We start from the raw sequence: 14,782 nt of genomic DNA, 5'->3' as shown, positions 1-14,782 counted from the left end.
ACATATATAAATATACATATATATGTGTATGTATATATATATATGTGTGTGTATGTGTATATATATATATATATATATATATATATATATATATATATATATATATATATATATATATATATATATATATTCCAAACTCTTGCCCTGAAGACAAAAAACTAGAAAATTGTTGTTTGTAAATAGTTGTGCCAGAAGTGCTTTGGTATTTAATGGATATATATATATATATATATATATATATATATACATATATATATATATATATATATATATATATATATAAACAAGACGAATACACGCAGGGAAAATCCTGATTGCAATTGAAATTAAAATCATGCCCTTACAGTAGAAGCTACAAGAGGCATTAAATGGAAAATCCCCCAAATGAACTGAAATACGAGTATATGAGTATGCGAGAATCCGAGTAAATGAGTATACCATTATATGAGCATTATACGAGTATACGAGTATACGAGTAAATGGGTATACGAGTATATTAGTATATGAGTATATTAGTATACTACAGAGTATTAAGGAAATCCTCCATGATTATTTGATAGGTAACTGCAGAAATGAATCTACATTTGATATAATTGCGAAATAGATCTTTCCAACATATATATATATATATATATATATATATATATATATATATATATATATATATATATCTATATATATATATATATATGCATATATATATATATATATATATATATATATATACCAAAGCACTTGTGGCCTAACTATTTCAACATAACTCCTTTCCCAGATTTCTGTGCCTTTTCTAGTGTTCATGACTATAATTATGAAGGAAGACTATATTATATATATATATATATATATATATATAGTATATATATATATATATATATATATATATATATATATATATATACATATATATATATATATATATATATATATATATATATATATATATAACCTTCTCCCCTTTAAAGAAGCGACTCCAAAGGAAATGAAAAATTCATTTTACAGTGTAATGACACAATACGCACACTACAATTCCCCAACACTATTTCGCGAGCCCTTTTCATTTCCCTCTTGCTTCGACCCCTTTTGCCAATAAAACAGGAAAGCTGTTTCATTGATATTTTACTCCAGTTTACCCTCGACGCGTCGTGATTAAATTTACAGTTCATAAACACAGAAAACGCATTGTTCCGTAATCTCTCTCTCAAAAGTTCAAACTTGCAGCAAATGTTTTTATGTTGAATAGGCTGACATAATTCTTTTTATAGTTTATATATGGAATATCTGTTTTAATGTTGTTATTGTTTTTAAAATATTTAATTTTAATTGTTTATTACTTCTTATGTCGTTTATCTATTTCCTTATTTCCTTTCCTCACTGGGCTATTTTTCCCTGTTGGAGCCTTTGGACTTATAGCATCTTGCTTTACCAACTAGGGTAGTAGCTTAGCTAGTACATTGAAAGAGCATGGTACAGAGGCTATGGCACTACCCAATACTAGAGAACAATGGTTTGATTTTGGAGTGTCCTTCTCCTGGAAGAGTTGCTTACCATAGCTAAAGAGCCTCTTCTACCCTTACCAAGAGGAAGCTAGCCACTGAACAATTACAGTGTACACTTTTTGAAGAGTTCATGATACCTCCCTTACATTTGCCATCATCTATAGTCCATTTCTTTCAGCGATGCATATTTGCACCGACTCGCAGCGGTGCCCTTCTAGCTCGGAAAAGTTTCCGGATCGCTGATTGGTTGGACGAGATATTTCCAACCAATCAGCGATCACGAAACTTTTCCGAGCTAAAAGGGCACCGCTGCGAGTCGGTGCAAATATGCATCGCTAAAAGAAATGGACTATAGTAATTCAACTCTTCGCTACTCATATCATAATATCATATTTATGGTGGAAATCTTTAGTGATTTTACCTACAAGCATTCTCCCTCTTTATAAGCATTGCTCCACCCTTCTGGTTTCTATTTGCCCTCATAACTTAGCTTTTACTGACATTTCTCAATTATATCCACTCATATAAAACCCCTTTAATTAACCCAGTCACTACAACTTTTCTTCATTATCACCAATCAACATTTTCAAGCTCCGCCTCTCCTAAACCTATCCCAATATCCTAAAATAAATGTTGCAGAATATCCCCCGTCCCAACTACCTATCCCAATATATCCTACCCAAAAACCTACGGGCTGCAAGATTCCAAAGCCCGTGTCTGGCCAAAAGGGCCAGGCGATCTTCAACAACAACAACAACAACAACAACAACAACAAGCCTCTCCTAAAGGCCTACACCACTCTAAACTTCATCCAAGAAGACATAAGTACTTAAGTTTTAGATCAACATTCCAATTAAACCAATTGCTCTAACATCTAACTGTTTTAACTTTCCATAAAAAGAATGACCAAGACAGTGTATATGACATCAATATACTCCACACTACATCCACCGTCAATAATATGTTGAGCTATTTAAATCTATGTAAACCACATACAACATTTTATCGACATTCTCTAAAGTATTGCCTTTCTGCAGCACAAACCGATTTATCGACGTTTTAAGTCGAGCCCCACAATGATCTTTCCTTTATACTTTTATAATCCATCTTACTATCTCATTCTAAGTCTCCCATTATATAATATTATGGCTAAAAATCTTACAATATTTTTTTTCTATTACCCATTCCATAGCCTCTGTACCATGGTCTTCCACTGTCTTGGGTTAGAGTTCTATTGCTTGAGGGTACACTTGGGCACACTATTTCTATCTAATTTCTCTTCCTCTTGATTTATTAAAGTTTTTATGGTTTATATAAGAAATATTTATCTTAATGTTACTATTTTTTAAATATTTAATTTTTCCTCGTTTCCTTTCCTCACGGGGCTATTTTCCTTATTGGGGGCTCTGGGCTTATACCAACCTGCTTTTCCAACTAGGATTGTAGCTTAGCAAGTAATTATAATAATTATAATAATAATAATTCCTCTATACTCTTAACTAAGAGTATCCTATCCTTTCATTTTCACGAGATTACCATCGGATTTCTTAAATATAAATAACTCAGTTTTACCCCAGGAAAATTCCCAGTCTGACGCCTGGCCTTTCTATTCATCTCATTAAAAAGTTCACTCTAGCACAATAGCCTTACCAATTAGCTTCTTTCATGCTACAACTCATTTGTCCATTAAGCTTTCTGCCTGGTCACAATTCCTTACGCAACCTGCTTCTCTTCCCAAGTTAGATTAATCTACATTGTTCTCGATTATCTTATTGATTTTATTATACCTTTGTATAATCTTCTCTTTAGTCTTGCAAATTATTATCCTTATTACTTGTCAAGCTACAATCCTAGTTGGAAAAGCAGGATGCTATAAGCCCAGGGGCTCCAACAGGGAAAATAGCCCAGTGAGGAAAGAAAACAAGGAAATAAGGGAAGTAATTAACAATTAAAATAAAATATTTTAAGAACAGTAACAACACTAAATTAATTACTTCATATATAAACTATAAAAAACTGTAACAAAATAAGAGGAAGAGAAACAAGATAGACTAGTGCGACCGAGTATACCCACAAGCAAGAGAACTCTACCCCAAGACAGTAGAAGAACATGGTACAGAGGCTATGGCACTACCCAAGACAGAGAGAAGGATCCAATCTAGTACAGTCTGGCCGGCCAAAGGACCCAATAACTCTCTAGCAGTAGTATCTCAACGAGTGGCAAGTGCCCTGGCTAACCTACTACCTATACTGAACCCAAAGAGCTTCATTAGTCCTTCTGTACACTTCCCATCTAATTACTGCATCATATAATGCTCTTACACTTTCTTCCTACATAATTATGAACTTAAGCACACTCAGATGACACATCAAACACTACAGTACTCTATTCTACATCCGATATGGAACAAGGCTTAAGGCTGGTAACCTCATTCTAAGAGACCTAAGGAGAACAGGAAGGTTATCATTAAAAAATGATACCCTTGACAACTTTGTTCAGTTTCTTTAAAACCATGTGGTTCACACCCTTTATTAGTAATGTTATCTCAATAGAGTTGTGAGTTATGTTTCTAAGGGGGTTACTTAATATCCCTCTAACTTACCAAAATCATTTAATACTCTCTTTCTTGTGTCCTTCCAATATTATTTCTTTTAAAAAGGACAATACCTGTACCTTTTTTTTTTTATTTTATCAAAGCTTTCAGACTACAGTTTTAGCCTTACTACCATGATTAGTATATTGTTTATATCTTAATAGATTTAAGAATTAAATTAAATATTTTACGAGACTTACAAGAGGTTTTTTTCAATATGAAAGGTAAATATATTATATCATGTCTATTTACTAATGAAAAAACACTGAAACTGGTTTCCTTTAACCGCGATATAATTAAATTTAAATATTAAATGAACTTATTTGCCTTGTTGTGTCATAATACTATCAAATAATGCTCTTTCTATTTCCCGTTTTCAGATTTGGAGAAATTGAACCAAAGTGAAAGGAAAGAAGAAAAAACAGACACATCATGAATGGCACAGACCACCTGACATTAGGTACAATATTACCAGATGGAGACCCAGACTTACTAGATCTGAAAGAGACAGGATATGACAACTTGGGCGATGAAGTGGCCAACATCGAGGAGCTGGGTTCCCACCTGGGGTACAATGACTCCAAGCTCTTTGATGAACTCAACAACTTCGTCAAGGAAAGCAAGGCTGTTGGAGGTGATGGCTTGATGGACGAAATGGTCATAGACGGCCGCAATCCGTCCCTGGCTGTGGTAGAGATCGTTGTGCTCGTCTTCATTCTTATCGTGGCCATCGTGGGCAACATATTCGTGCTGATTGCTCTCTGGCGCCATTCTCTATTCCAGCCGATGTCTCGGTGTTACCTCTTCATGCTCCACCTCAGCCTGGCGGATCTCTTGGTTGCACTCCTGAACATTCTTCCACAGCTCATATGGGATATCACGTACAGATTTAGAGGATCTGACTTGCTGTGTCGTTTGGTGAAGTACGCCCAAGTTTTCGTTCTTTATGTGTCCACGTACATGCTTGTGTTCATGGCAATTGATCGAGCCCGCGCTGTGCAAGGCAACGGTCGTGGGTCGCTGAGATCAGCCCGGCTGATGATCCTCGGGGCATGGATTCTAGGGCTGGTCTTAGCAGCGCCTCAGATCATGCTCTTTGCCATGCGAGAAGCAGAACCAGGCATTCAAGACTGCTGGGTGGTGTTCGAGATGGTGAGTGAACGCATTTACGTCACTTGGTTTGTTGTCTCTGTGTTCTTGTTGCCTTTGACCATAATTGCAGTGTGCTACGGCTACATATGCTGGGCCGTGTGGTGGAGTGCCCGGCCATCTAGACCCAAACTGACTTTCCCGAAACAGTGTTATGGCTGCTTGCACCGTCACTCGGAGAAAGAAGAGGACGAAGGGAAGCTCGGAATAGAGCTTCAACCTATTGCCAGCATGCGCCATCCAAGACCGATCATTCAGCAGCCTCCGGTTGCTAAGGTCTCGGCCGCCAAGATGAAGACAGTCCGCATGACTCTGACAGTGGTCCTGGCCTTCACTGGCTGCTGGGCTCCTTTTAGCGTAGCCCAACTCATGACAGTCTATAACAGACCGGATGACCGTAAGTACATGCATCATATTTATTTACATTCTATACTTAACAACTTATTTCCATCCTATACTTAAATTATTTCCATCCTATACTTAACTTAATTCCATCCTATACTTAACTAACAGAATTTCCATCCAATACTTACAGTATTTTTCTCTTATATTTAACAACTTTTGAACTCATTTCCATCCGATACTTAACTTTTGAACTCATTTCCATCCGATACTTAACAACTTTTGAACTCATTTCCATCCGATACTTAACTTTTGAACTCATTTCCATCCGATACTTAACAACTTTTGAACTCATTTCCATCCGATACTTAACAACTTTTTTTCCATCCTATGCTTAATTCTTTACTTTACTTATTTCCATCCTATACTTTACAAGTTATTTCCATTCTATACTTTACAACTTATTCCCATCCTATACTTAACAACTTATTTCCATTCTATACTTTACAATTTATTTCCATCCAATACTTTACAACTTTTTTCCATTCTATACTTTATAACTTCTTTCCATTCTATACTTAACAACTTATTTCCATTCTATACTTTATAACTTATTTCCATCCTATACTTTACAACTTATTTCCATTCTACACTTAACAACTTATTTCCATTCTATACTTAAACTTATTCCCATCCTATACAAATATTCCACATCAGTTTCGAATCTAGCTTCAGACATAATCCAGAAAATCAATGCTATGTAGTTCCCCATCTCTCGATCTCATTGACCCCGCTGTACTACAGGGTTGGCCACTCGAATAAACTTTCCCCATCTATTTCTATCCTTTGTATCTTCTTCCCACAGTCCCAGGCCTCCATATCCCTCCTCACAACATCCATCCATCTGATCCACTGACCCCCCTACATTCCTACTCCACATCACTGGCATGTCCTCAGCTCTCTTGATTGGCTCCACCTCCTCTCCTCTTATTACATGGTCATCTATCTCAGCCAAGCTTTCCGGACAGATACCACACATTCTTCAAATATCTCGACTCCCTTCCTTTCCAGTACTGATATTCCAACAATCCACCTCACTAAGGCTACGGAGATTTAGTATTAGTCTAAAATCTACTCGTTTCAATACTTATCAAAACTTTGAAAACGCTTCATAAGTTTGTCACTTAAACCTGATATGCAGACAAAAATTATTGTAAAAGCTCTCTCTCTCTCTCTGTCTGTCTCTCTCTCTCTCTCTCTCTCTCTCTCTCTCTCTCTCTCTCTCTCTCTCTCTCTCTCTCTCTCTCTCTCTCTCGCAAATAATTTCTTCCTTACGTCTTTTCTCATACACTTATTTCGTACTTATTGATTCTCTCTCTCTCTCTCTCTCTCTCTCTCTCTCTCTCTCTCTCTCTCTCTCTCTCTCTCTCTCTCTCTCTCTCTCTCTCTCTCGCAAATAATTTCTTCCTTAAGTCTTTTCTCATACAATTATTTCGTACTTATTGATTTCTCTCTCTCTCTCTCTCTCTCGCAAATAATTTCTTCCTTAAGTCTTTTCTCATACATTTATTTCGTACTTATTGATTCTCTCTCTCTCTCTCTCTCTCTCTCTCTCTCTCTCTCTCTCTCTCTCTGAATAATACTAAAGATGAAAAAAATCAACCTAAGATATCAAAATACTAAACCGCTCCAAAATGAATATATATATATATATATGTATATATATATATATATATATATATATATATATATATATATATATATATATATATATACATATATATATATATTTCTTATATTCTTCCCTTTCTTTATTTCTTGCATATCTATCAAATACTGGAACGAATAAAAAAGTGGTGAAAGCAAGATAAAAACTTTTGTATATTCGTTTTACTTCTAATGATAGATTCATAAAGAGCGTCTAAAGATGAAAGGTTTAAGTTTCAAGAAGGGGATTCAAGACTCCTAGGAAGTGTCAGGATATCTACAATTTCTTCTATAGTTCATTTCTTTTAGCGATGCATATTTGCACCGACTCGCAGCGGTGCCCTTTTAGCTCGGAAAAGTTTCCGGATCGCAGATTGGTTGGACGAGATCATTCAAACCAATCAGCGATCACGAAACTTTTCCGAGCTAAAAGGGCACCGCTGTGAGTCGGTGCAAATATGCATCGCTAAAAGAAATGGATCATAGTTAGTGACAAAGTGACCAATTATCCCTAAGCCTGACTAGGCTGAAGGCTAGGAACCCAGCATGAGCAGGCACCTATGCATCTTTTTTATTTAAATGTTAAATACGAGAACTAAAGAGTATTTCATTCATTTGTAATAAATTGTACGAGAAAGGTGTATGAAATATGCTGGGGGGGGGAGGGTCCTTGGGGGATGTCAACTGGCCCAGAGAAGCTTGAAGCCTAGGGGCCCTGCTAGAGCAGAGACCTCCAAAATCAAATCATTGTTCTCTAGTCTTGGGTAGTGTCATAGCCCCTGTACTATGGTCTTCCACTGTCTTGGGTTAGAGTTCTCTTGCTTGAGGGTATACTCGGGCACACTGTTCTCTCTAATTTCTCTTCCTCTTGGTTTGTTAAAGTATTTATAGTTTATATAAAAAATATTTATTTTATTGTTATCATTGTTCTTAAAATATTTTATTTTTCCTTGTTTATTTTCCTCACTGATCTATTTTCCCTATTGGGGCCCCTGGGTTCATAGCATCCTGCTTTTCCAACTAGGGTTGTATCTTAGCAATTAATAATAATAAAAATAAACTTTTTTTTCTTTTAACTTTAAATATGGAAACTATAGATCATTTACTTAATTTGTTATATTACTATAATAAATTGCCATGGGTTATGGATCTGTATTATTACGTTCTACTGCTCAGTAGCTAGTACGATAAATCGATTAAATAAGTTGTAACTTGTAAATTTATATTAATAATCTTAAATACAGAAATTCCATTTTAAATAAAATAAAACATTTTCCACTTTTTAAGTTCTTGGTATTTATGAATACCCTTCAGTTAAATCAATAGCAAACATTGCAATCGGCTAAAATGAAAGAAAATAACTGCAGAGAGAGAGAGAGAGAGAGAGAGAGAGAGAGAGAGAGAGAGAGAGAGAGAGAGAGAGAGAGAGAGAGACCCCTACTTCATCTTTCATCCACACCATAAAAAGAATTTAAAAGTTTTATGAGCGTTCTTTTTTAATTGACTTTTTTTGGTACTGCACGTCGGCAAAAGCATTTATTACGTTTTTCCCCCGACAGGAAACAAGCGAAGAAAAATACATGAAATATACTGTATCATTTTTCACCAACATTGAGTCGCTTCCCAATGGGATTTCAAAGAAAAACGATACAGGAATTAAAGTAGAATTCGTCATAAAATTCAAATTTTTAGATGAATCTCCCATGCAAAAGGATATCCACAATATAGTCAATTCTTTTTAGTTTTGCGGATTTGCACCGACTCGCAAGGGTGCCCGTTTATCTCGGAAAAAGTTTCTTGATCGCTGATTGGTTGGACAAGATAATTCTGACCAATCAGAGAGCATGAAACTTTTCCGAGCTAAAAAGGCACCGATGCGAGTCGGTGCAAATGCGCCTCATTGAAAAAAATTGAGTATAGTCGCTTCATACATCTACATATCTCATAAGAAACACGTTGAAGATCCGTATGTCACTAATTCCTATCTTGTAAAATTATTATTATTATTATTATTATTATTATTATTATTATTATTATTATTATTTATTATTATTATTATTATCATCATCATTATCATAATTATTATAATTATAATTATCATAATTATAATTATTGCTGCTGCTGTTGTTGTTGTTGTTGTTACTAGCCAAGCTACAACCCTAACTGGAAAAGCAAGTTGCTATAAGCCCAAGAGCTCCAATAGGGAAAAATAGCCCAGTGAAGAAAGAAAATAAGGAAATAAATAAACGATACAAAAAGTAATGAACCATTAAAATAAAATATTTAAAAAACAATAACAACATTAAAACAGATATTTCATATATAAACTATAAAAAGACATAGCTGGTGCCCTGGCCAACATACTACCTACACACTTTGAGAGATATAAAGGTCGCTCCTGAATGGCAGAGGCAGGGAATAGGACAATGACCTAAAGAGTCACCATATATAAATATGATCAGCGCCCAAGACCAGGCACCACCCCTTCCATCACACTAGGACCAGGGAGGGCCAGGCATTGGATGCTGATGACTCAGCAGGTAGACCATTATCCTCTACCCAAGGATATGGAAGATCCTGCTCTATCCAAAATCCCTGGTCTTAGGCCCTGTCCACACTACCGGGCAGTCCCCGACGGGCAAACAGTGATACCAGGCCACAATAGCTAGTTAGAATGAGGGTTGATGACGTCAGAAGCATGAAAACTAAAGGCAGGGATCTGGCAACACTTTATGATGCCAGATCCCTGTCTGTGGTTTTCCCGCTTCTGACGTAATTAACCCTCAATCTTACTAACTATTGTGGTCTGGTATCACTGTTTGCCCGTCGGGGACTGCCCGGTAGTGTGGACAGGGCCTTAAGTTCACAGGATGGTGAGGTTACAGACACTACTATACACAGTATACCTTGAGCGGGTCTCGAACCTCCATCCAACAGATTACCAGGCAGGAACGTTTCCAATAGGCCACTACAACTCTTTAAAGGCAGCTCATGAATAGCAGAGGAAAGGGATAGTGACATTGCCCTATCAAGCAGGACAATATCCTAGAGACTGACCATATATACATAGGATCAGAGCCCTGTTTTAATGATGTTAATGTTTTTAAAATGTTTTATCTTAATTGTTCATTACTTCTTATATCGTTTATTTATTTCCTTATTTCCTTTCTGCTGAGGGATATTTTTCCCTGTTGGAACCGTTGGGCTTATGGCATCTTGCTTTTCGAACTAGGGTTGTAGCTTAGCCAGTAATAATAATAATAATAATAACAACAACAACAACAACAACAACAATAATAATAATAATAATAACAACAACGATAATAATAATAATAATAACAATAATAATAATAATAATTATAATAATAATAATATAATCCTTTCAGTCATCTCACTGATCTTTAATCACTGACATTTATCTTATACAGTATATACCATTTGATCCTCTTAACCAGGAACATTCACTTTCAAAATCTTAAAAAAACACCTCATTTTTCATCATCTTCATCACCACCAAACAAAACTCCAGATATCATTGTATTCCACAACTCTTATCTCTTTGAACTATTAATAATTCTGTCGCAAAATAACAATACTTTGTTTACTTCGTACCTTTGTTTACTTGATATGTTTACCTTCCACCCTTCTGGTTTATTTGCACACCCAGTAGAGTGGAAGACTGTTGATCAATCTTCGTTCCTTAAAAGTTTGTCAATACAAGTAATTGTCTATACTGTCTCTGGTTTTGGATACATTCCTCCTTTTGTTTATTCATAGATGCCATGTTTTCTTTTCATTTTAATAATGGTGAATAATTGATTTGCCACTTTACTGATTTTAGATATCAAACTCTCGATAAATTGAAGATTTATTTAATACCCCTTATATAATAAAGAGCAAGTGTGTATCTATCTATCTATCTATCTATCTATCTATATATATATATATATATACACATATATATATTTATACATACATATATATATATATATATATATATATATATATATATATATATATATATATATATATATATATATATACACATATATATATATATATATATATATACACATATATATATTTATACATACATAATATATATATATATATATATATATTTATTTATACATACATAATATATATATATATATATATATATATATATATATATATATATATATATATATATATATATATATATATACATTTCTTTCCTGCCACAGTGGTTGGCATTGCCAAACGTATGACTACTCAGATCATACCCGTCACCGAGTTAGGGGAAGAGGGAGTAATCATACCGTGTTTACTAACATACTAAATTTTCTTTCCACTTTAATAATCACAAATAATTGATTTGACACTTGACTGAATTTAGATATCAAACTAAATATCGAGTTTTATATATTATATATCACATCTGCGTACGTACGTTTGTGTGTTAAACCAAGAAGTGCGTATCAAATTGTGAGCATTGAATGACACTGTAAAATGATGCTTTTCTCTCTTTCCTTTTTTTTTTTCCTCATGATTCTCAACTTCTTTTGACCTCCGCCAACGAAGTTGGAAGGAGGTTATGTTTTACCCCCCTGTTGATGTATTTGTTTCAGTGAGGGCGTGTATGTGTTGGTTTGTGAACAGCTTCCTTGCCACAATAGTATAGTAATGAAACTTGTAGGGACTAACTATTATGTAAAATTCTGAATATTATCAAATTTTGAAAGGTCAAGATCAAAGGTCAAGGTCACGGTCAAGCAAAATATCCAAATCATATAATCAGCCATAAGTTTGGACATCGTTGTCACGGAGACTTCAAACTTGGTTCACATTTGAGTGTATGAAAATCCACATCAATTAATACATGTTAAGGTCAAAGTTCAAGTTCAAGGTCGAGAAAAAGGTCGAGAAATAAGCTGTCGCGGCGGAAGTCTGCGCTCTAATGAGTGCCCTTCAAGTCTTTTACTTTAATTGCTCTTTCAACCTCTTTTTCCGGGATCAAATCCTTCAGACGATCCTTACAAACGTCCGTAATGTGACTCGGGAATTCCACTGAATGCCTTATAATTATAATGAATATCTCAGAGGGTAAACGTCCCAGACTAGAAATGATTGAGTTAAGAGTTCAAGCACCTCTCAGAGACCGACTATTTTTACTTGTGTCCACCTAATTACCGTTCTTGTTTAAAGGTTTAAAGGTCGCTCATGAATGGCAGAGGCAAGGGATAGGATAATGGATTAAAGACTGACCATATATTATTATTATTATTATTATTATTATTATTATTTTTATCATTATTATTATTATTACTTGCTAAGCTACAACCCTAGTTGGAAAAACAGGATGCTATAAACCCAGGGGCCCCAACAGGGAAAATAGCCCTGCGAGGAAAGGAAACAAGGAAAAATAAAACATTTTAAGAACAATAACATTAAAATAAAATATTTCATATAAACTATAAAAACTTTAACAAAACAAGAGAAAGAGAAATTAGATAGATTAGTGTTCCTGAGTGTACCCTCAAGCAAGAGAACTCTAACCCAAGACAGTGGAAGACCATGGTACAGAGGCTATGGCACTATCCGAGACTAGAGCATAATGGTTTGATTTTGGAGTGTCCCTCTAGAAGAGTTGCTTACAATAGCTAAAGAGTCTCTTCTACCCTTACCAAGGCCTTCTCCATCATAAGACTCAATACTACGCAGTACTCTAGAAGTTTTATTCCAGCTGTTACCAAGTTGTGGAATGATCTTCCTAATCGGGTTGTTGAATCAGTAGAATTTCAAAAGTTCAAAGTTGGAGCAAATGCTTTTTTGTTGACCAGGCGGACATGAGTCTTTTTATAGTTTATATATGACATATTTGTTTTTGACGTAGATAATAGTTTATATATGACATATCTCTTGACATTACTTTTTTTAGAATGATTTATTGATAATTTGTTCTCTTCAGTTGTTTATTTCCTTATTTCCTTTCCTCAATGGGCTATTTTTCCCTATTGGAGCCCCTGGGCTTATAGCATCTTGCTTTTCCAATTAGGGTTGTAGCTTGGATAGTAATAATAATAATAAAAAGAGGAAAATTAACCGCTGAAGAATTACAGTAGTTAAACTCTTGGGTGAAGAAGAATTGTTTTGAATTAAATGAAAATTTACCTACCACATAAACTCCCATGGCCTATGTATTATCATTCCTTTATTTCTCAATTAGAGAATCGTCACCTTCATAAACTAACTGCCTAAGTCATTTTCTCCACTTGTTGGGAACAGTGTTCCCAGATATAGTGATTTATCCCTCGATTTGGGGAGTTTGGTTGTCTGATAGGGATATTCTGTACAAATTTTCTATGAAGAAGAAACAGAGATGAGTAAACATTTATGTTGTTGCAGTTCGTTTACTTGCACTTATATGAAGTATAGTGAGTAAGAAATAGAGATGAGTAAACATTTATGTTGTTGCAGTTCGTTTACTTGCACTTATATGAAGTATAGTGAGTAAGAAATAGAGATGAGTAAACATTTATGTTGTTGCAGTTAGTTTACTTGCACTTATATGAAGCATAGTGAGTAATTTCTATATTAGTGATCCTACATGACCAGAAGAAAACATATTTGTGGAAATGGGGATTTTTTTGGAGTGTTTTTGGGAATATTTTATCATGAGTTTTGGGGATTTGTGGAAATGGGGATTTTTTTGGGGTGTTTTGGGAATATTTTATCATGAGTTTTGGGGATTTCTGGAAATGGGGATTTTTTGGGGTGTTTTTGGGAATATTTCATCATGAGTTTTGGGGATTTTTAGACTAACCCTTTTGGCAACACTTGTTGGGAAATCAAAAAGAAACCTTCTCATTTCCTAATTCTTTATATCACTATCTTGAGTTTCAATTCAGAGATTCTTAATAAAAGAATTTGTGAATAAGAATTTGTTAATTGAACTTCCTAATTCTTTATATCACTGTCTTGAGTTTCAATTCAGATTCTTAATAGAAGAATTTGTGAATAAGAATTTGTTAATTGAACTTCCTAATTCTTTATATCACTGTCTTGAGTTTCAATTCACAGATTCTTAAGAGAAGAATTTGTGAATAAGAATTTGTTAATTGAACTTCCTAATTCTTTATATCACTGTTTTGAGTTTCAATTCACAGATTCTTAATAGAAGAATTTGTGAATAAGAATTTGTTAATTGAACTTCCTAATTCTTTATATCACTATCTTGAGTTTCAATGTACAGATTCTTAATAGAAGAATTTGTGAATAAGAATTTGTTAATTAAACCTCACCACAATGATATAAAGAATTAGGAAATGAGTTTTTTTTTGAGTTCCCAACAAGTGGAGAAAATGACTTAGGCAGTTAGTTTATGAGGGTGACGGAATATTTTTTTGGGCGAAAATAATTTCAGTTTTATAATCCTGATTAATATTTCAGTGTAAATAGATTACTGCACTGATAACTGTAGTTACCGAATGGATATGTATTTGTTTTAGAAGT

General features: G+C 34.5%; 1 protein-coding gene across 2 annotated transcripts in view; it reads left to right on the top strand.

Annotated features, from left to right (window-relative positions):
* The window catches only part of LOC137643722 (oxytocin receptor-like), a 252,380-nt gene that overhangs the window by 174,358 nt on the left and 63,240 nt on the right, over positions 1–14,782 (top strand). The window contains exon 1 of one of the 2 annotated variants that reach the window (XM_068376425.1): positions 4,474–5,636. The exons of the other annotated variant lie outside the window; for it this stretch is intronic. Coding sequence (XP_068232526.1) covers positions 4,523–5,636 — 1,114 coding nt within the window. The 5' untranslated portion in view covers positions 4,474–4,522. Of the gene's footprint in view, positions 1–4,473; positions 5,637–14,782 lie in introns of those variants that run through there. 2 annotated transcript variants of the gene reach the window in all.

The sequence above is a fragment of the Palaemon carinicauda genome, chromosome 7 (assembly GCF_036898095.1).
Source record: "Palaemon carinicauda isolate YSFRI2023 chromosome 7, ASM3689809v2, whole genome shotgun sequence".
In the NCBI taxonomy this organism is placed as follows: Eukaryota; Metazoa; Arthropoda; class Malacostraca; order Decapoda; family Palaemonidae; genus Palaemon; species Palaemon carinicauda.
The sequence above is the reverse complement of the archived record's forward strand: the minus strand, read 5'-3'. Positions and strand labels throughout refer to the sequence as shown.